This window comes from Dreissena polymorpha, chromosome 4, assembly GCF_020536995.1.
Source record: "Dreissena polymorpha isolate Duluth1 chromosome 4, UMN_Dpol_1.0, whole genome shotgun sequence".
Lineage (NCBI taxonomy): Eukaryota > Metazoa > Mollusca > Bivalvia > Myida > Dreissenidae > Dreissena > Dreissena polymorpha.
In genome coordinates, this window is record NC_068358.1 from 102,119,282 (window position 1) to 102,142,116 (window position 22,835).

Sequence of the window (22,835 nt, forward strand, 5' to 3'; positions counted from 1 at the left end):
CGGCTTAGGGTGGTTTAAACACACAGATGCGTGTTCATCTTGAAATACCATTATGTGTGAATATTTATATAAAGTTGTTTATACGTATGTATGTACACGCCGGGTATGCGAATACTTCGTTGACGGATGGCACTTCACTAACAGAGAACAACAAAAGCCACGCGCGAGAGGTGAGTTCTTCAGCTTTTTTGTATTTATGTTCTGTTTATTTGGTTTTTAAACACAGAACATTGTTTGGGTGATTAATGGTATAGCACTTCGTATTGCGAAGAAAGAAATTCGCGGAAAAACGGTGAATTTAAAAAAGAAGAAGATAAAATTCCATCGATAATCAGCATGAATTGAATGATCAGTACATATTTTAACAAAATAAACATACTTGGAAATAAATCAAGAACGTGCTTACTATTCGAAATAAAAGATCAATATATCCAGTCATGTTACAACATGTTACATTTTAGTTTACTAATGTATTTGGGAAAATTCAAATGTTTTAAGAGTCGCATGCACATTTTTCATCTGCACTTCGTTTACCGATCATCTAAAAAACAATGGCACTTCGTTTCCCGACATCTAGACACTTTTTTTCCAGATGTAACAGACTCGTTTTTTGTGAATCAAAAATGCAGAATTCGCTGTGGAATACTGTTTAAGTAAGCAGGCAATAAATAAAAATGTATGTACTTAGTACGCAAATAAAAAACGAATAACCGAAGCATGTTCTTATCCCTTTAAAATATGATTATGATTTGATATAAATGTGAAAGATAAATGTTAAACAAATTGGATATGTCTAATGAATAAAATCTATATGACCATATATTTTAAATTACGTTCTAAACGGTTGATCTAAAGCATTTATCTTTTTGTCCAAATGAAGGTACTAAGGCTATTTACTTATATATTAGATAGCATGTCATGAATAATCACTCTGCTTAAACTGCCTCTCAGAGATTAATATCAGCAGCGATGCAGGTCCGAAATTCTATTGGAACTTTTTGGCTCAATGCCAGTAAACGAAATTTTAATTTTTGGCCCGGCATGGCCCATGTTCAAACTTGGCCTAGACATCATCTTAATACAACTTCTGACCAAGTTTGGCAAATATTGAATGAACACTACTTGAATTAGAGAGCGGACACCATGCTGAATGTTTAAAACGCACTAAGTGACCCCGTGACCTAGCTTTTTACCCGTCATGACCAATGTTCAAACTTGACATAGACATCATCTAGATACCACTTCTGACCAAGTTTGGTGAAGATCGGATAAAAACCGAGAGAGCGGACACTTAATACGGACCAACCGACATACAGACCCACAGACAGACAAGTTCTATCCTATATAGCACCCTAAACTTCGTTTGTGAGGGTATACTAAGTACTGACTCCATAATATGACATTTAAACATTTTATGTACGCATTCCTTTTTTCCAGAATCAGTTGTTTTTACGATTTAATTTTACCCGTGTTTCTTTAAACTCAACCAATACAGTGATTTAGGGTCCGGTGAATCGCACTTCGAGCAAACGTTAGCGTTGCGTAAAGGGAAGTGCTCCCCATAAGCAGGGCTCAAAATTAAGGGAGTTTTACCATTCTCTTTTTAATTTTGTTGCTACGCATCGTCTTGATGATGCGATTCAAATAAGCACAACCGACATAGGATTTTATGAAGAACAAATGTGTATTTGCCTCATAAAGACCCCTTCACTACCGTTATCTAGAGCCCTGCTATAAGTAAAATTAAACACGATTGTGTTGATCCGCATTATCCGTTGTATTTTCATTTCTCTGAATCTCAAGTTTCAGGTTATTAGCAAAACAACTGTATACAATTAGGATGAAACTGTGCGTTACTTGATTTAGTAGAATTTTCAAACTGCAAGTGAAGTAAGTCATTAATGCAAATTAGTATATACAATCTCAAATAAATTTCCACATAAATAATTTATTTTAAATAATACATTCTAAATATTCCACGTAAAATATTATCGTTTTGAAAAATCCCCCTACTGAAAATTCTTCTTATCGTATATAGTGTAAGTTTATCAGTAAATATAAGATGCGCGGTTGCAACATTATATGAAATTATCTATTCCCTTCATAACTTACCATTTATCCAGTTCATAAAACTGTCGCCAAACCTCTATCTTCTACCATAACTTACAAATTTTAAAATGCATATATACTATAGGCTCCGAGATTGTATAAGCTGTATTGCTGTATACATGCTGTTGTTGTTGTTGGAATTAAGAAGTTGTGAAATAGCCTAAATGAGATGTTATGCTGTTGTATTTTGTTTTGGACCTTAATAAACTTAAAAATAAAAAAATAAATGTACTGAAATTTATAATCGTATACTTTGTTTTTGTAATCAACATTTTGTGTGTGTAAGAAATATAATAACTTATTGTGTGTGACCAATTTTATATACCTGTAAGTTTTTTGATATTTGGCCTCATACCAAAATTTTCATCTCAAACGATTACATTTTATAAAACAAATCATGATCCGCCATGTACGACATTTTCAATGATTCCCGTAAAAAATATAATGTATTCGAGTCCCATTATAGTTTAAACACAAAAGTGTTAAGAAAGTTAGCCATATTTTGTTTATAATGCTTTAAAACACACGACACTATTATATGCATGTTTTATAAATTGGTTATTGTGTTTTCAAAAAAGAAAACAGGTTTGCAATATTTTAATTACTGTATCCATTTTGAGAACACGTATGACAAACTGAAGTCACTGTGCCGTTGCGAATGTTTAACTGATTAATGTAACACTCTCAGGCAAATCATGTTTATTTTATCTTTTTCTTCAATTCAGGTACCTTTAAAATAACGTAAGTTTTGAATGTATTTCACACGCTTATTATTATTGTAATTGTGCCTTCACGACGAGTAGATGTGTATGCATAAATCGAAATAAACTATTATGTTTCGTACTCCTCTATTCTTATTAAAATGAAAACCATTAATTTCACAATTAATAATTATAGAACCTCTTCACTGGATGTTTTATATTCCAATACAAACAATTGACTGTTCAATACATACTCAAACCCAAATAAAAACCATCCACTACTAAAAAATACTAAAGAACAAACCATTAACGGGACAATTTATACTCAAATACGCAACGTAAACTGGACAATTAGATTTAAAAACAAATCGTTTACCGAACAATGTGAAATAATATGCAAAAACATTTTCTTGTTAAATAATATTTAAATACAAACAAGTAAATGGAAAAAATATAAAAAAATAAATCATTTATTTGACAATGCAAACTAAAAAACAATCCATTTTCTGGGCAATGATACTTAAATACGCACCATTTTCTGGACAATGATACTCAAATAAAAAACATTTTCTGGATAATTCATACTTTATACAAACCATATACTCGACAATCAATTTAAAAATACAAACCATTATGTGGACGATAATTGTTTACACTAAACTAAAACAAGAATACCAATTGTACTCATTAAATGTTTTCATGTTTTTTGTTTATTAAAGACAATCGTATTGATACATATTCTAAGAAACAAAAAAAGAAGTTTAACATTTAGGATTTTGTATCTAATTATAATTCCTTTCTGCAAAAATAACATGTAATTAACCAAATCTATTCATAGTAACCGGATCTTATGCGTCTTCATGATTTTCATTTAAAATATTTCTGCACGTTACTAAAAACGTCCGCCATTTACAGAAATGAACTAGACGACACATGGGAAGATTGGCCCGTTGTGACTTGTCAATCAAGGATTAAGTTGTCCACTAAACTGATCCTTTATCAGATTAAAAAAGCCAGTGGTTGCAAAATCCACAATTTTGACTTTAAATAACTGGTCAATTTATTTCCACGAACATAACTTAAGTTTTTTTCAGCAATCGGTCAATACCTGATTTAGAAAAGACAAGCGTTCGTTTAAGCAAACAACGCATACGTCATAACGAAAACAGAGAGCAGAAGAACGGCATTGAAGTTGAGGAAGAGACTGACGCCGCTACTGATCGACATGGTTTCACGATAACGCTTTTTCATTTCCACCTCATGATCCACTTCAACTTCCTTATGGTCGCCTTGTGTCTCCGCGTCGTGAATGACTTTCGATACAGCTGACATCCGGTTACTTGTTGCTGCAAAATATAATAAGTGTCTGCTATATTGAGGCCATTTCGTGACAGATATAGATCACGTGCAAACGTAAGATTTACGCATAAAACATCAAATATATTCCAAGAAGCTGTATCTATCAATAATTAATGTCTATTTAGAAAATTCTACGAATTTAAACCACGATGACTGTGTCACACGATATATATCCCTATATCGCTGACATGATTCAACTGGATCACTTTGATAGTGAAATTATTTTCCAGAAAAGTTGATTTTTCGTTATAATATGGTTATTTATCATTCAAAATGATGTTTTCACTAATTAAAATCATAGCCACACGCTAACCACCTGTGATCACATGTATTTATAAAAACAAACAGTTATTTATCAGATCACTTTGGGCTACTTTGAACCGAAAAAGACGGTTAAACCAACAATTTCGATAAATTCTAAAACGAGTCCAAAGAAGGATTTCATGCATTATGCAACCTCTATTTTATAGTTAAACATTACAAGTATTTTTTCTATCGTGTTTTGTTTGATTACTAGAATAAACAATTGGAAACACATTTAAAATACATCATAGCCATTGCGTTTCCCTTGAAAATTATATTGATGTAGCAGCTATACTACTTACAAATATACTTATACGATCCGAACATATAAGGCTGGTCTGAAATACTGACACTTTTCCTCTAGTAATTTGTTGTTGATAAGTTAGTCAGATGGGAGATATAATATAGCGGATATTTGTTTGCATTCGGGGTAATACCGTGAAATACTTTTCTAACTTAAGTGACACAATAAATATTTTCAAGAAAGAAACCCAAATTGTCTTTCTATGTTTATTAAAAGTAATTATTTTCATATGAATAACATTTAAGACGTTTTATGCAAGAACCATTTTTTATTGTCTGTTAAAACACACTGTCGACATGTTAACACAATAGTAGGGTTTAAGGTAAGTTTCGACAACCATCCTTTGTACTTGAGATCCACATGCGGCATGCTTTATATTGATAAATGTAAATATTGGATCTAAAAAGCTCCAGTAACGAAACAAGAATAAATTTAAAGGGATCTTTTCACGGATTGGTAAATTGAAAAAATTGAAAAAAGTTGTTTTAGATTCCCAAATTTTCGTTTTAGTTATGATATTTGTGAAGAAACAGTATTACTGAACATTTACCATAGTCCAATATAGCCATTATATGTATCTTTTGACGATTTGAAAGCCTAAAAATTATAAAGCGTTGCCACGCGAAACGATTGAATAATTTGGAGAGTTCTGTTGTTGTCGTTTAAATGTACGAAACTACGAAGAGTGCTTATATAACGTATAAACTACATAGGCGATGCATACCCGGCGGAATAGCCGAGAGGGCTAATGCATTTTTACTTCAGACTAACTCCAGGACTCCGGGGGTCACTGGTTCGAGCCCTGGTACCGGCTACTTTTTTTCCCTTTTTTAATTTTATTCTTGATTTTTTTACTGGAGCTTTTAAGATCCAATGTTTACATTTATCAATATAAAGCATTTAATGACAAACTTCAAAATATGCCAAAATCTGTGAAAAGGCCCCTTTAAAGAAAAAACAAAAAGTAACCCTCAACTGGGCTCGAACCACTGACCCCTGGAGTAAAAGCCTTTCGCTTAGACCACTCGGGCATCCGTGCTTATACAATGAATGATGAATTGTATACTGTATAAAAGCAATCGTCGTAGTATCACAAAATATAACGACAAAAACAGAACTAGCCAAATTAGTCAATCGTTTCGCGTATTTTTCACAGTCTTTAATAAAAGGATCAACAGAAATAGTGGCGCATAGAACGTCTGTTAATACTTACTCTGGCCTCCGTCGCTTACGGAATTGTTTCTACTCAAGATCGTCAAGCGTCTCTGCGCCAGTTTATTCCGCTTTACCCCGAGTTTGTGGACGCTCCATACCGTCAGACCCTTCATCTGTGACCATAAATGTTTAAGTCATGCACGTGGTTTTGGCGAAACATAAGTTATGCGATGTTGTAATAAGTAAGGTGAAAAACAGGGCATGGTCCAGTGCAACTTACGACACTTTCCGCTTAAACTGAATTTTTGCTAAGAAGAGACTTTTTTAAACGAAATATTTCATAAAACGGAAAGTGTCGTCCCTGATAAGCTTATGCGGACTACACAGTCTAATCTGGGACGACACTTTACGCACATGCTTTAAACCCCCTTTACACACACTACGGCCCATATTGTTTGAGGATACGCGCACTTACAAATATTTAAAAAACGTGTACAGCGTTTTTTTTTAAGGCAAGTCTCGGTTAAAACCCTTACTGACGCATTGAAACTAATGTATCTTATAATCTCACTATAATTAAGAAACACAAAGAAAAGCATTGACAAATTGATGAGGAATTCACTATTTAAATCATAAATACTGTGTTTATGCATCATGAACCTATCTTCTTATATAATTAAACATGGTATAAAGAGAATCTTTCCCTTGCGATTCAGTTTTCGCAAACAAAACAACAACACAAAAATAACAAACAACAACTGCTAATGTTGAGCATAATTTCAGTAATAGTGATCATCTTTGTGGTATTATTCACGTGCCTTCAATTAAAAAACACCAGAAACACATTAATCACCCATACGCTGTTGAATAGTCTGTTATTTATACCTGAGATGCGGAGGTAATTATTGGCAAGGAAATACGTGCTAATCCCTATATTGTCTTGTTATCAAGGGACTATGTTTCAAGTGAAAATGTAAATCACTCCTTCTATAAAACAGTCGGTCGATTTTGATAGAAGCAGTGTGTACTACTCAATTAATGTGTTCGAATATCACTCATTAACACTAACACACCTTATCAAACAAGAGCTTTGCCAAAGATAAAACAGAAGTGCTTTACCGGGTTAATGTTTTTGGAGTAAGAATAGGATTTCCGTTAGTATTTAGCTTTACTGTAATTAATACACAGGATGCAGGTTTGATGCTTCAATTGTTTTCTCATCATATTAGTCATATTTTTGGTATGCCGAAACAACTGAAATAAACGTGCGTATTACAAATACTTCTCTCTATACGCACACGGAGCTTCATTTAATAAGCTTAAGTAATTTTGGAGTAAACGCATATTCCGATTTAAATGTTTAACTTATTTCTGTAACTTTAGCAACTAAAATTGTGTCTAACAAAAAACCCCTAAAAGGTGCAAATTTCCCATATGGCTCTCAATCAACTTATAAATTTGCATCAATATAGGTTACATACGTGTGAGTAATCGCAGAATTCATATTTTATTTTTTAATTACTTCCGGAACAAAAGCAACCATAGTTTTTTGTCTGAAGAAAAACTGAAATAACGTGCATATATATATATATATATATATATATATATATATATATATATATATATATATATATATATATATATATATATATATATTCGGTTACACCATTTGGAGACTTTAGTAAAATTCGTCCGATGTAATTGGCTTCTTTTTTTTATTATTGTCACTGTATCTAATTACTTCCTTTAAAATCAATTCCAGGCCACCATCCATTAATTGTTTGTTTGCAATTGATGACATTTGATCGTTGGTTGGTCTTCGCTTTTCCAATACAATACAATTTATGATGAATTTGGTTAATGCGTTCGTTCAAGATTGTTCAAAGTCAAAGATTGATTAAAAACAACAACAACAACAACATAAACGATATTTAGTTATTACAATAAAAAGCTCAATAAATTTATAGTTATAATATAGAGTGTTTCGGAGACTGCTTCGTGGTCGTTTCGTCTTGTTGTCTTTGGTCGTTTGTCATGCCTTGACGTCGCAAATTTAAAAATTCAAAGCAACAAGTGCGTTTGCATTAATAACGACGAGTTTATGGTATTATATTACATTCACCAGATCAACTAAAATGGAAAACAACAACAACAACAAACGGATGCTATGTGTTTGCCAATAATGTATGCGTTTGGAAACTTTCGTTTTGTCGGGATTCAATGGTAGCAAAGATATTTGTAATTTTGATGACATGTAAAGCATTTTGTTGCCGATTTGAACAAAATGGGCAACTAAACTATTGGGATTTACCTAATTACATTAAATGATATGTTATATGATTCAACATGACGGAAATCAGAGTGTGTACCTGTTCATAATCCGGCCTTGCTGTACAGAAGCTTAATACAACAGTAATGATGGCGGAAATGACTAGCAATATGGCTGCGAAATACGTGTAGTTCACAGCAGAAACGATCAACGGTCTGTTGTCGGGTTCACCGCATTTAGGAGCCGTGTAGATGAAATCGAGGACCAGTCTACTTATTCCAATCAGTTGACCAATGAAAATGCCCCAGAATGCTCCCTGTAACCACATTTAACAACAATACCATTAGATCTTTTATGGACCCTAGCAAAAAGTTCCGAACTGGAGGAAAACATAGCTAAATTACTATTAAATAATTAATGGTCGATACATGTCTACTTTTTTGTTTGATATATTTGTATTCAACACTCGTGCTTGCGTCCTCGTATCATTCCTTCGCATCATAACTCCAAATTATTTCAATTTTAAACATATGTATTCTGAATGTAAATACATAAATAAATATATGAAAATAAATAAATAAATAACTTTCTATGTGTTAAAGGTTTCATTTTTGTTTGTACACTGTTAAGAACATGAACATTAAATAAAACTGAACCGAACAAGTATAAAGCATGATTGAGCATCTTATTTACTGGATACTGACTATGTGCATTTATAAATCAGTGATTTCAACGACACGGAAAACTGATTACATACCTCCTCGTTGATGCGTGGAATAAAGACTGCCATGAGGAATACGACTGACAGTGGAGGAGCGATGTAACCTGTGACCGCCATGATGTAGATGAAAAGTTGCGCCCCCTGAGCAGACTTGATCAGCGGTATCCAGGCAACGCTGACCCCAACCAACACCACGACAAATATCCTGATAGCGAGGATGAATAAGATAATGTTTTAAATGATGAGAAAAGCATTTACTAGATCTATTCAGTAAATTTATATACACAACACACTTTTGATTTTTATGGAGTCGCATCGATTGAATATTCGGATAATGACAAACGACAAATTCATATTCCCGTATTCTCATAGTATCGGCCCTCCTCATTGTATCGTGCCTTTGACGTAAACCCCTCAAGAAGTGCTGGACAGTAAATGTTTTTTTCCATTTTTAGAAGTTTTAATTTATTGCTGTTTCTTAATGACTATTACGACGATCTATCTCACGATTTCCGGTTTTCGTTTGAAAATAGGTCATGATTATTCCAGGCCGATATTATGATTAACACATAATTGTGTTAGTTTGTTTTTGGTTTATTAGAAGGTTAATCAAATGTTTTATTAGTCGCTTATTTGTGATTTTTTTAAATACTTTAAAAGAAACATAAACACGAGTTTCGTTTTTCCATAAAGAAACTATTTATAGAAAAAGAACATGCGCATAGACACAAACCTTCGCAACCAATCAGAAGGGCCAATATTATGAGAAACTGTGTACATGATACTGATTACTACATGGAGCTTAGTCTCGCCAGTATTTTGACAAAGTATTACCGATTCTAATGCAGTTTTTGTTGTTATGTTCAAGAATACACATTAAACTATAGAGTGACGTATTAAACATTTATGTTGTTCAATCTTTTCACTTGAAATATTTCGATGTATTCATTAAGAGGGCCGATAATACGGATACACATGCCACACGCATGAATTAAGGATATCTTTTTGTACCAATGCTGTTTTTACTGAGTTCCGAGAAAACACAGACTGCTGCTTACTACATATACACGCGTATATGTAATGTAATTTGGCAAGTATATCTAACTACTGAGATAGCGCCGATGTTGTGTGCTTTTTTTATTCAATTTGTTCGCCGTTTTCAGCAGTTATTTCTAATCGAAAATATGATCCTCGGATTTGTAATACGTCCCTATAGCAAATTATCGAACAGGTTTTTCTTAGATTTGTAAATCATCCTTCTAACAACCAATCGAACCCCTGATTCTTGGATGTTTTGCCCAGCGTTTAATCAAATGATCGGAAAACACAATCTTAAGACTTGTTGTCAAGCGCTTTACATCCTGATCGGAACCTTGATCGTCGTGTCTTTTCCAGACTTTCATCAAATGAAAGGTAGTTAGTGTAATGTAACCTGAAAAGAGACCCTGATCTTACCTCCCCGAAATGAGCAGCTCCCTCTCTGACGCCTGCTTCCGGACCTTCTTCCAGATGTCCATGGTGAACAGCGTGGCGGCGCTGTTGAATATGGAAGTGAGGGAGCTCATTAGGGCAGACAGCATCACCGCCATCATCATCCCCTTCAGACCTGCATTGGGTGTAACAGAAGCATTACAAAGATTTCATTTATTCGTTCATTTTTTATCATAGGATTGTTGTTATTTTATCATGACATAAATAACACACAGATTATACAAGTATAAATATCCTGTTATTCAGTTTTAATGCATTGAATTTTAGAGTTAAGAATACCTGAACTACTAAACACTACCATTCAATACTGAAAACTACCATGCAATCCTGAAAATTACATTTTTAATACAAGCTCGCGCAGGCGTAGTTACCTATGGGTGCTAGTTCAAGTACCAGTTTCGGGTAGGCAATGTTGGAACATCCGTTTTCATTGTCACACACCCGCTTGCAAACCTCGGGATCAACACAGGCCACCTCATCTGAACGAACGTAACGTAAGCGTTGTTTTATAAGAAACAATTGCTTTAAGAGGAATAGTAATTTCACGTCGTTTATATTCTGCTGAGGGTAAACGCACGCAATGGCATTTAACGCACCCGATAACTGTATTTTTATTACACACTATTCAATCTTAAACACAAAAAAAAATATTAATAGGTGAATTGAAATGCCTCATGAATTACTAATAAATGGGCCGTGCTCTGTGAGAAGGAGGTTTAATGCATGTGCGTAAAGGGTCGTCCCAGATTAGCATGTGCAGTCCACACTGACTAATCAGGCACGTCACTTCCGCCTAAACTGGATTTTTTTATTAAGAAGAGACACTCTGTAAATATCATAAAAGCGGAAAGTGCCGCCCCTGATTAACCTGTGCGGACTGCACAGGCTAATCTGGGACGACATTTTACGCACATGCATGAAACCATCTTTTTACAGAGCACGGCCCAAATATTAAAGTCTCACAACCGACTGTAGGCTGACGTGTTAACAGCTTTACAGATACTAGGAAAACCGGTTAGCAAAGGATAGACCGTTAACCGATAGGGGAAGTAATTGCTTCAATAATAGATTGACTTCGGGGAACACTGACATCTATAGCTGTATATAGGAGCCTCTTTTATTCAAAATTGGTATTAATGTATGTGCGTAAAGTGTCCTCCCAGATTAGCCGGTGCGGACTGCAAAGGCTCATCTGGGACGACACTTTGCGCTCATGCATTAAGCTCAGTTTTCCCAGAACGAGGGTCATATTTTACCAGTATTTTGGCCATGATCGCACTCATAGACAAACGGTTACCTGGATAGAGGACGCGGCTACACATGCCCGGCAAAATGATCAGGAACAAAGGCAGAAGTTTCAGGTAGCCGGCAACTATTGTGCCTCCACGGCCGTGTGCGATGTTTTTTGCCGCTAGAGTGCGCTGAACTATTACCTTAAACGGAAAATGTGGAGCCGCATTAAACAAACTTCATTCTAAACTCAACTAATTTATAGGTACCAAAAACGTTTTACTGTAATATGCACTTCTCATATTGACAACAGGATTAAGGTCATTCGAGTTTTAACGACAATAAAGACACATCAATTGGGTCCTTTTTATTTCTACTTCGTGCAAATTATACCCCCGTCACACCGAACTGCCGTCCTTACTGCGTCCTTACGGCGACCCAGGTCGCAGTGAGGACGCCATAGACGCCGAATATGGCGTCTTTACGGCGTTCTGTTAAGGACGTCGTAGGGACGCCGTAGAGACGCAATAGTCGTAGTAGGGACATGGTAGGGTCGCTGTAAGGTCGCCATGAACGTCGTGTGGTCGCCGCTCAAACCCACAGAAAATGATAATTGACTGCAAGGCGACTGTACGGCGACCTTATGGCGACTTTAGTACGTTCTTGTACGTCTATTGCGTCCTCAGAACGACTATGGCGTCCTTATTGTGACTTCATTGCGTCCTTACGACGTCTATTGCGACCTTACTACGACAATGACGTTCCTACTGCAACCCCAGTGCGTTTTTAGGGCGACTTATCAACGCCTATATAAAGGAATATTTTTTTTCTTTATTTTCTTCATTATGTTTCTCGGCGCCATTCTGAGAAAATAAATAATTTACTTATTGCACAACACATTCTAAATCTTCAGCAGCAATAGATACTTGACCAACAGCAGGTGGTATTAGGCGTAGTGAGAAAGGCAGGCCAGGCGGAGGCGATGCTGGGTTAGACCTTGGTACGGAGATAGTCGGAGGAATCAGTTTGGACACTTCAATTGTCTTATGTCTGAGTTAAGACAAGAGGACCCAGCTTCATTCCAAAATTTCTTAAGGGTTCCACCAGAAATGTTTGACGAGCCGCATTTCCAAGCAAGATACAAACTACAGAAAAGCTATCGATCCGGGAACAAAATTGGCAGCAACCGTACGCCATCTGGCGACTGGTGATCCGTATGCCAGCATGAAGTTTGACTTTCGACTTCCGGCCAATACACTGTCCCTTGTAGTGAAGGATGTTTGATAAGCAATCATCGACGAATACAAAGATGAGGTAATTAAGTGTCCTTCAACGCCTCAAAAAGGGCAAACAGTGGCGACCAACTTTGAGCGCCGCTGGAACATCCCTCACGCGTGTGTTGCTTTAGATGCAAATGCAAGTTAGAAAAAACAAAAGTGGTACTAACGCTCACAACAGTTCGTTGTTGGACCTAATGGATACGGGACTTTAAGAATTTAAAGTTTTCAAGTAACCACAAATCGCGTTCCGTCCGCTCTCCTGAGCCAGAGCCCGACTTCAATTTCGCCAACTTGCAAAACCTAGTTCGAATGGACCGATATCACACATGGAGAATGCTGACGTCCTTTTCCAGGGGCACAGCTTGCTCGTTCCAAAGAGCGTCCTTCTTGGCCTGGTCTTTGTACGAAGAGAGTTTTTTGTTGTACAAAATGGGCTGCTCCTTCAGCCACTCTACCATTACCTCTTCTTCTTGTGATGATAAATCGCTTCTGGTCACTAGCTTATTTTTTCAATTCAACAGGGCTGTAAGCTTGGTGCATGCTGCTAGCAACAGACTGCCCGAGCCCTTCTCAGGAGATGGTGAAGGACTAGCTACTTTTTGGGGTTTACCCCGCCCATGCGTCTAATTTCTTGGCATTATTGAACTTTTTCTCTGCACATCGACGATTGGAAAGAAAATGAAATTTCTCCCAACCCCCCCCCCCCCGGCCTTTTATACTACCAGTATGGTCGCCGTGTGGTCGCCGCACAGTCGTCGTACGGTCGCTGCGGGGAAGCCATGGTCGCAATAAGAACGCAGTAAGAACACCAAGGACGCCGCTCAGACGCCGTATGGTCGGCTTTGGTCGCCGTAAGGACGCAGTACGAACGCGGTAAGGTTGCGAGGGACGTATTAAGGATGCCGTGAGGACGCGCAGAACGCCATAAACCTGGACGCTGGTGTGACGGGAAGGCTAACAACAGCATTTTTACCGAAATAGTCATTGGCGTTCTTACTACGACAATCAGACATTTCCAGAAACACAGTCTTAGGACGCCGTAAGGACGCCAGTCCGGTGTGACGGGGCTAAACCAGTGGAAAACCAGTTATCAGCAAGTTCATAAAAAACTACTTTTCCTGGTCACAAAAGTTTTATAAGTTGAGCATAAATCCTATCATTTGAAGAAAATGTGAGATCAAAGATTAGGCTTAACTGCGAATAGTCAACCATGGCCCCAAAGCTATTATTATAGGTATCATTACCATTTAGCGAAATCATATCATATCACAGGACATTGACTGACCTGGTCCGTGCACCAATACCATACTGAGACTAAAGTGGATCGTATCACCACACCGGGCCAGGGAAGGTCAGAGGTCACAGGGTTACGGAAAATGTGGAAAGCGTCCTCACGTGGCAGACCGCACGTGGAACCCTCTGGTGGAGTGTAACCGGTAGGGATGGCCTTGAAGTATTTATATTCCAGCGCCCATAGGCCGCCTACCTTGACGTACGCTGGAAGAGAGACTCGTTCAATTACCGCGACAGTAGAAAAATAAGTAATATAGTAAACGAGACATTTACAAAGCATCGTAGAAATTTATACATGCGACAGGAAAGGTAAAAAACCCGTATGAAAAGCAAATGCAGGTAACAATTATCAAGTATATATCTTAATAAATTACAAATGTATAAGTTTCAGTAAATGCATTACCACATTCGACTTAAGCAATCGAATTTCAAAACTTATAAACGGATATTTCTAAAATAAAGATGACAAGCACCCATGCACACATACCTAGGCCAGCAAGAATGGCGGATCCTGTGAGCATGATGATTGTTTGCAAAGTGTCCGTAAATATCACAGCAGAGAGACCACCTACCAATACAGAAACGTTGGCAATTACAGCTTTGGTGCTATAAAACCGATTAGTGGACAATTATAATTGACTGTGCATTGAACAATTCACAAAATATTGTCTGTGTGTAACTTTATCGTATTTGTTTTATTCAATATTTAGTCATATAGTACATAAGGCTGATAAAGATATTGTAAATTCGTGTTTGCTTTACATCAAGTTAAACGCGGGTACTAAAGGTGACCATTACACCAATCTTTTACTTTGTAAATTCACAGTATATGTGCCTATTTTTGCCCCTACTCGGTGTAGGCATGTCACATATGTCTCTGTATGTGAATGGCATGGTATTGTTACATTTGGCCGTGGATCTGTTACATACCCATGTGTAAGGGAAAGATAATTATGCATGTGTATAGCTATTGAAATTATATATGACTTCATAGACGAATGAACATCCTACCTAAATAGAAATGGTACAGAGGTGTGGAAGTGGAACAAAAGTCTGAACATGTTACAGAGGTATGGGAATGTTACAGAACAGAACAGAAAGTTTATTCATATAACTTGAACATTTCCAGTTCATCGTTACATATACATAACTGACAATATATCAGCAATAAGCACATGCATCGTAATGCGAAAGTAACCAAAATAGTACATAAAAAGGTATTAAAAATGCACTTAGGCCATCATATTACTCAACGTTTGCATTCAAGTTATCATTTGTCATTTTAAAATCATTTTACAATATATCGCGAGTTCATTTAGGACGTTGGTTTTAGTATTTGCTAACAAAAGAATACATTTATGCATACTAGGTCGGTTATAATAGAATTTGTCAATATACATTTTTCTTATATCTGTTTAAAGAGGACATACAATTAAACAATGGTATATCACTTGAGTTACATATATTACATTTGCGTTCGTTTTTAGAAATATTAATATGTCTCCCAGATTCAATTTTTAAGTCTTAATTTTGATATGTATTTTTTTAAATTAAAGTTTTGGATTATGTTAAGGTCATCAGATAGTTCAAATCGATGTTTTAATTCTTTGTATAAAGTTTATAACCTTTTAACATTTAAATTATTTAGCACCAAACCTATGTACATATCAATAAGTCTATTTGTAAATATAGGAATACATATGCTTTCATTTACTGATCCTGGATACATCCAAACATCTACAACACCAGTCTTTTGAAGCAAGTCCCGTACTTTGGTAATCCAATTGTTACATCGTATTATATGTTCAGCACCATTTCGCATATACCATAGTGTACTATATAATATACAATTAGTTTGTACAATTAGTGTATACAATTTTATAAAATATTTTATAATTCGTTCATATCGATTTATATATAATGGGTATCGCACTAGTTCCCCGTACACAGCTGAATTAGGGGTACTCATTTTGACACCAAGTATTCGTTTCAAAAATCTTCTATGAACTCTTTCAATATCATCAGCATTTACACACACCCAAACCTCACACGCATAACATAGTATTGCAGAGGTATTGAAATGTTACAGAGGTATGGTAAAATTACAGAGGTATGGACATGTTACAAACGTATTGAAATGTTACAGAGATTTGAGAATGTTAAAGAGGTATGGACATGTTACAGCATGGTAAAATTACAGAGGTATGGAAATGTTACAAACGTATTGAAATGTTACAGAGATTTGAGAATGTTAAAGAGGTATGGACATGTTACAGCGGTATGGACATGTTACAGAGGTATGGACATGTTACAGAGAACTGCGAATGTTACAGAGGTATGAAAATGTTACAGAGGTATGGAAATGTTACAGAGGTATGGGAATATTACATAGGTATGGAAATGTTACAGAGTTATTGACATGTAACAGAGATATGGCAATGTTACAGAGGAATGGAAAAAGAACAGTATGGAAGTATGGAAATAGTACATAGGTAAGGAATTGTTACAGAGGTGTGAAAATGTTACAGAGGTTTGGAAATATTACAGAGGTATGGAACTGTTACAGAAGTATGGACATTTTACAGATATATGGAAATGTTACAGAGATCACGGAAATGTTACAAAGGTATTGAAATGGTAGAGAGGAATGTGAATGCTACATAGGTATGGACATGTTACAGAGGTATGGAAATGTTACCGAGGCATGGATATGTTTTACAGATGTATGGAAATGTTAAAGAGGTATAAACATGTTACAGAGGTATGAAAATGTTACAGAGGTATGAACATGTTTTACAGATGTATGGTCATGTTATTGAGGTATATAAATGTTAGAGAGGTATGGAAATGTTACAGAGTTATGGAAATGCTACAGGATGTATGGAAATGTTACAAAGGTATTGGCATGTTATAGAGGAATGTGAATTTTACAGAGGAATGGACATGGTACAGAGGTATGGAAATGTTACAGAGGTATGGACATGTTTTACAGAGGTATGGAAATGTAACAGAGGTATGGACATGTTACAGAGGTATGACAAATTGAAAAGGTATGGAAATGTTTATAAGAGGAATGGTCATGTTACACAGGTATGGAAATGTTAGAGAGGTATGGAAATGTTAGAGAGGTATAGTCATGTTAACTATCACTGTATAGATGTCTGTCACATTTTACCTATGACTGTGTAGAGACCACTGACCACCAGTATGACGACTATACAAATGTACGTGTTCCATCCAAGAGCCTGCTGAATGAAAATGGCACCTGCGAAAACATCCACCTGTAAAGATAGATTTATATTGTCGTATCAAAAAAAAGCAAAAACAAGAACATCAACACGAACGACAAGATGAACAACAACAACAATAAAAAATATCAACAACAATAATATAAACAAATACATACTAACTCTACACCAACTCCTACTACTACTTCTACTACTACTACTAGATTGAAACAGAATATGATTTTTTACTTGGCCCAATTCCTAAGGCGCTCAGAATGTAATATTGACAACCTTATAACTGTCACTGGCCCACACTAAATAAATTTGAATTGCTTCGAAAATCAGCATGCAGTATCAGCTTATATACTACGGCAAAAGGTATATATATAATGCTGAGAAAATGATAATAGACTTGCAATTATTTCCTCGTTATATATCGTAACAATATGCAATAACCTAACTTTTCGTGTACGGTTACTTTGTGTAGTGTTTCATTATTATCTTATTATCTACTGCTGTGATGCTAAATACCTTCTTGTATTTTATGTTGAATATGTACTTCTCTATGTCAATATTGTTTATTTTGTTTTGACGTTGTAAAATGGTCAATGCAATGATTTCTGGAGTAGGACTCACCGATATCTTAGTGATGACATAGAGGAGGGTGGAAACGACACTTAGGTAGATGCGCAGTCGGCGGCCCCCGAATCTCTTTTCCAGGTATTCCGGCATTGTGTACACCTGCAGGAATAGAGCATTGTGTACTCCTGTCGGTAGAAAGCATTGTGTACACCTGCAGGAATAGAGCATTGTGTACTCCTGTCGGTAGAAAGCATTGTGTACACCTGCAGGAATAGAGCATTGTGTACTCCTGTCGGTAGAAAGCATTGTGTACACCTGCAGGAATAGAGCATTGTGTACTCATGTCGATAGAAAGCATTGTGTACACCTGCAGGAATAGAGCATTGTGTACTCCTGTCGGTAGAAAGCATTGTGTACACCTGCAGGAATAGAACATTGTGTACTCCTGTCGGTAGAAAGCATTGTGTACACCTGCAGGAATAGAGCATTGTGTACTCCTGTCGGTAGAAAGCATTGTGTACACCTGCAGGAATAGAGCATTGTGTACTCCTGTCGATAGAAAGCATTGTGTACACCTGCAGGAATAGAGCATTGTGTACTCCTGTCGGTAGAAAGCATTGTGTACACCTGCAGGAATAGAGCATTGTGTACTCCTGTCGGTAGAAAGCATTGTGTACACCTGCAGGAATAGAGCATTGTGTACTCCTGTCGATAGAAAGCATTGTGTACACCTGCAGGAATAGAGCATTGTGTACTCCTGTCGGTAGAAAGCATTGTGTACACCTGCAGGAATAGAGCATTGTGTACTCCTGTCGGTAGAAAGCATTGTGTACACCTGCAGGAATAGAGCATTGTGTACTCCTGTCGGTAGAAAGCATTGTGTACACCTGCAGGAATAGAGCATTGTGTACTCCTGTCGGTAGAAAGCATTGTGTACACCTGCAGGAATAGAGCATTGTGTACTCCTGTCGGTAGAAAGCATTGTGTACACCTGCAGGAATAGAGCATTGTGTACTCCTGTCGGTAGAAAGCATTGTGTACACCTGCAGGAATAGAGCATTGTGTACTCCTGTCGGTAGAAAGCATTGTGTACACCTTCAGGCTTATCAGGGACGACAATTTCCGCTTTTATGATGTTTTTTAAGAAAGTCTCTTCTTAGCAAAAAATCCAGTTTAGGCAGAAAGTGTCGTCCCAGATTAGCATGTGCGGACTGCATAGGCTTATCTGGGACGACACTTTACGCACATATATTAAACCCAATCTTCACAGAGCGAAGCTCAACTAAAATTTCAAAGTGTGATGCCATTTCACATATAAACTGTATACTTACACCAGCTGTGAGATACACGGGCAGAAAAATCCATCCCAGAAGAAGTAGCAATAAAACGCCCTAAAATACAAAACATGTCCCTGCTCGAACCATCTTTCAATATGTTCTGCGAATAATGATTTTATCCGTATAGATACTCTTACAATATAAAAGTATACGAACTTTGTTATGAAAACCGTGATGGCATTGATCAATTGAACTGAGAATCCAGTTTTATGAAACGTTTGTGTAATAAACTGTTTGAATACTTATACGACCATTGTGTTACAGTATATGTTAGCTATGAAATAATATTGATCAGTCCACTAAAAACTAACAAAAACGCAAGACTTGATAATTTCTGTATTTATCTAACACATTTTTCTTTATATTCGGTATGAAAGCATTACAGACTTGATTTTTAAATTGTCCTATCCATATTTAAGGAAGGTACTAAAATTGAGCACGAAACTAACATAAATAACGATCAACTTGAAAGAATTATTGTATAATATCGATTTATTAACTCTCGGTCAGTTATTATTTCCAATATTATTCACTTGTTAATGTACATAGCACACATTACTTTTAACTACTTTTGTTTTCGTTTATTTATAAAACAAAAAACATGATAAAATACGTCATTATAGATCTAGTTACTTAAAACTTGTTTTTTACATATGGATTAATTCTTTCCTCAAGTGAATTATGTACTTTGAAGAAATTTGATTTCGTGCTTCGAACATAAAAATTTGTGTGGGTCGACTATTACTCACTCCCCACTCGAAAGCGACCACGGCAATACCCGAATTCGCGCCACTTCCAGCAAGGCCAATGAAATGTTCGCTGCCAATGTTACTCGCAAACAACGAGAACCCGATCTGAAAAGCAGTTTCATCATTTTAATTTAAATATTATATGAGACAGGCTAGCTGGTATTTGTCAATAAGGATTTAAAATGAATAACATATTGCGATAGGCAAATATTGTTTAAACTGGTTTGATTACAGAACGCCAAATATAAACATAAATGATCAACACTAGGATCATCGCCTTGGAACGGTCATTGCAAAGAAATGCGAGTTTAAACCAGTTTGAGGGAAATCACAATTAAACGCGCGTTTAAAGCAATATCAAATTATATGAAATAGATGTTTTAAAGCAATCTAAATATATATGTTTATAAGAAATATATATGTTTTAAAGCAATCTTAATCTATATGCTTGTAAGAAATAGATATGCTTTAAAGCAATCTAAATCTATATGCTTATAAGAAATAGATATGTTTTAAAGCAATCTAAATCTTTATGCTTATAAGGAATAAATATGTTTTAAAGAATCTAAATCTATATGATTACAAGAAATAGATATGTTTTGAAGCAATTTCAATCTATATGCTTATAAGAAATAGATATGTTTTAAAGTAATATAGATCTATATGCTTATAAGACATATATGTTTTAAAGCAAGCTAAATCTACCGGTATATGCTATAAGAAATAAATATGTTTTAAAGCAAACTACACCTATATGCTTATAAGAAATAAATATGTTTTAAAGCAATCTCAATCTATATGCTTATAAGAAATAAATATGTTTTAAAGCAATCTCAATCTATATGCTTATAAGAAATAAATATGTTTTAAAGCAATCTCAATCTATATGCTTATAAGAAATAGATATGTTTTAAAGCAATCTAAATATATATGCTTATAAGAAATAGATACGTTTTAAAGCAATCAAAATATATATGCTTATAAGAAATAGATATGCTTTAAAGCCATCTTAATCTATATGCTTATACGAAATAAATGTGTTTTAAAGCAAACTACATCTATATGCTTATACGAAATAAATATGTTTTAAAGAAAACTACATCTATATGCTTATAAGAAATAAATATGTTTTAAAGCAATCTCAATATATATGCTTATAAGAAACAGATATGTTATAAGCAATCTCAATATATATGCTTATAAGAAATAGATATGTTTAAAAAATATTGTTATAATTAAGACTCACCGGTAACCAGTGCATATTGCGACCGGCCAGAAAGTATCCTTTCGCCGATTCTCTGTTCTTCCGACAAGAAGACTAAAAAATAAGACACATTTGTTTAAATTACAAAAAATGCTGATGTTTTGCAGGCCAAGTAAAATAAAACAATATCGGTTATTCCATATATGGACCAATTCATATCAATGGATTTTTGGATCATAGCAAAATGGATAAACGTCTATAAACTCTATATTGTAAAGACGTAATTCAAAATAGGGAATAGTATAGGACTTAAGACTCCCCCATAATAATATTTACAATTAAAAGATGGAGAAAACGAAAACACAGTCAACTTACCGCCAAACCAACGGCCATTACGAACACAAAATAAATTGCGATTATGAGAATATCCCTCCAGTCTTCCAATTTCGCTCCCATGGTTACAGATCCAGGAAATAATATCTAAGTTTCCAAATAAATAAATGTATCTGTTATATCTCGCTTTTGAATACGTGTTACCTGTACAAATTGCTTATTTTTTAATTCATAAATCTATATATAACATCCTTTCAAAATATCGTCGCAACGTTTAATTTGAGTACAACATGAATTGTTTACTCAGCGCACCAGTCAGCTACAGCATTCTCAAGAATTTTAATCCTCGAAATCAAACAACACGTGCAAACAAACTAAACTAACAAGACGAGATGAACACAGTTTTTGAAGGTTTCATATTGAAACAATCACGAATTTAGTTGACATAAAGTATTTAATCAGTTAAGATATCCTTGTTTTATTTATCAGATTATATCGAGACGAGTCGCCTCGCATAAACGATATCCATTATCGCTCCGTACACATTCTTCCCCATATTGGTATTCTTTATTAATGAATACTATTCAGTATCGTTAATGGACTATCGTTTATTGATATTATCATTCAAAATATGTTTTTTATGTTTTATTCGAATGATTAATTACCAGAAAACAGTCTTTAATTCAACTGCTCACCACAAGTCAAATTACTATCTACATACATGTACATTTGATAATAAATAACACCAACTATCTCTATCTCTGTACATTATACGTGTTTCGGCAAAAATCAAGGTGCCTCCTAGGGACATAATTATACATCGGCCGGCGACCGTCTGATGGCAGGAGGGTCTCCGCACGATGACTGACGGACGCCGAACGATGCTCGTCATGATACACATACAACGTATCCGATGTCGGGCGATCGCCGGGCGAAAAGCTTGCGTTGATCAACCGATCATCTTTCGATCTCAACTCGATTCCTTCCCGGGCCCGACGTCGGGTAAAATTTTAAGTGAGACTCAAACTGTGTTACTAATCGGACGGCGGACGGCTCAGACGTTTTCAGTCCTCCCGATGCCGGAGATTGGACACATCGGCCGGCGACCGTATCATTTGTGACTGAGGCAAGCAAATAAGAACAAATGACTGTGTACATTTATTGATGCCTTCAGACACATAAATTTAA

The 22,835-nt window shown here is 35.7% G+C and overlaps 1 protein-coding gene across 1 annotated transcript; it reads right to left on the reverse strand.

Annotated features, from left to right (window-relative positions):
- Positions 1-3,502: 3,502 nt before the first annotated feature.
- LOC127878066 (sodium/glucose cotransporter 5-like) lies at positions 3,503-22,050 on the reverse strand. Its single transcript, XM_052424476.1, has 16 exons — positions 21,960-22,050; positions 21,690-21,794; positions 21,357-21,428; positions 20,111-20,215; positions 19,356-19,415; positions 18,079-18,183; positions 17,391-17,496; positions 14,703-14,783; positions 14,208-14,419; positions 11,710-11,845; positions 10,784-10,891; positions 10,377-10,527; positions 8,958-9,126; positions 8,301-8,516; positions 5,990-6,104; positions 3,503-4,156 (listed from the first exon to the last, which is right to left on the reverse strand). The coding sequence occupies exons 2-16, from the start codon at positions 21,768-21,770 to the stop codon at positions 3,945-3,947; spliced, it is 1,929 nt and encodes a 642-aa protein (XP_052280436.1). The 5' UTR covers positions 21,771-21,794; positions 21,960-22,050; the 3' UTR covers positions 3,503-3,944.
- Positions 22,051-22,835: the final 785 nt, after the last annotated feature.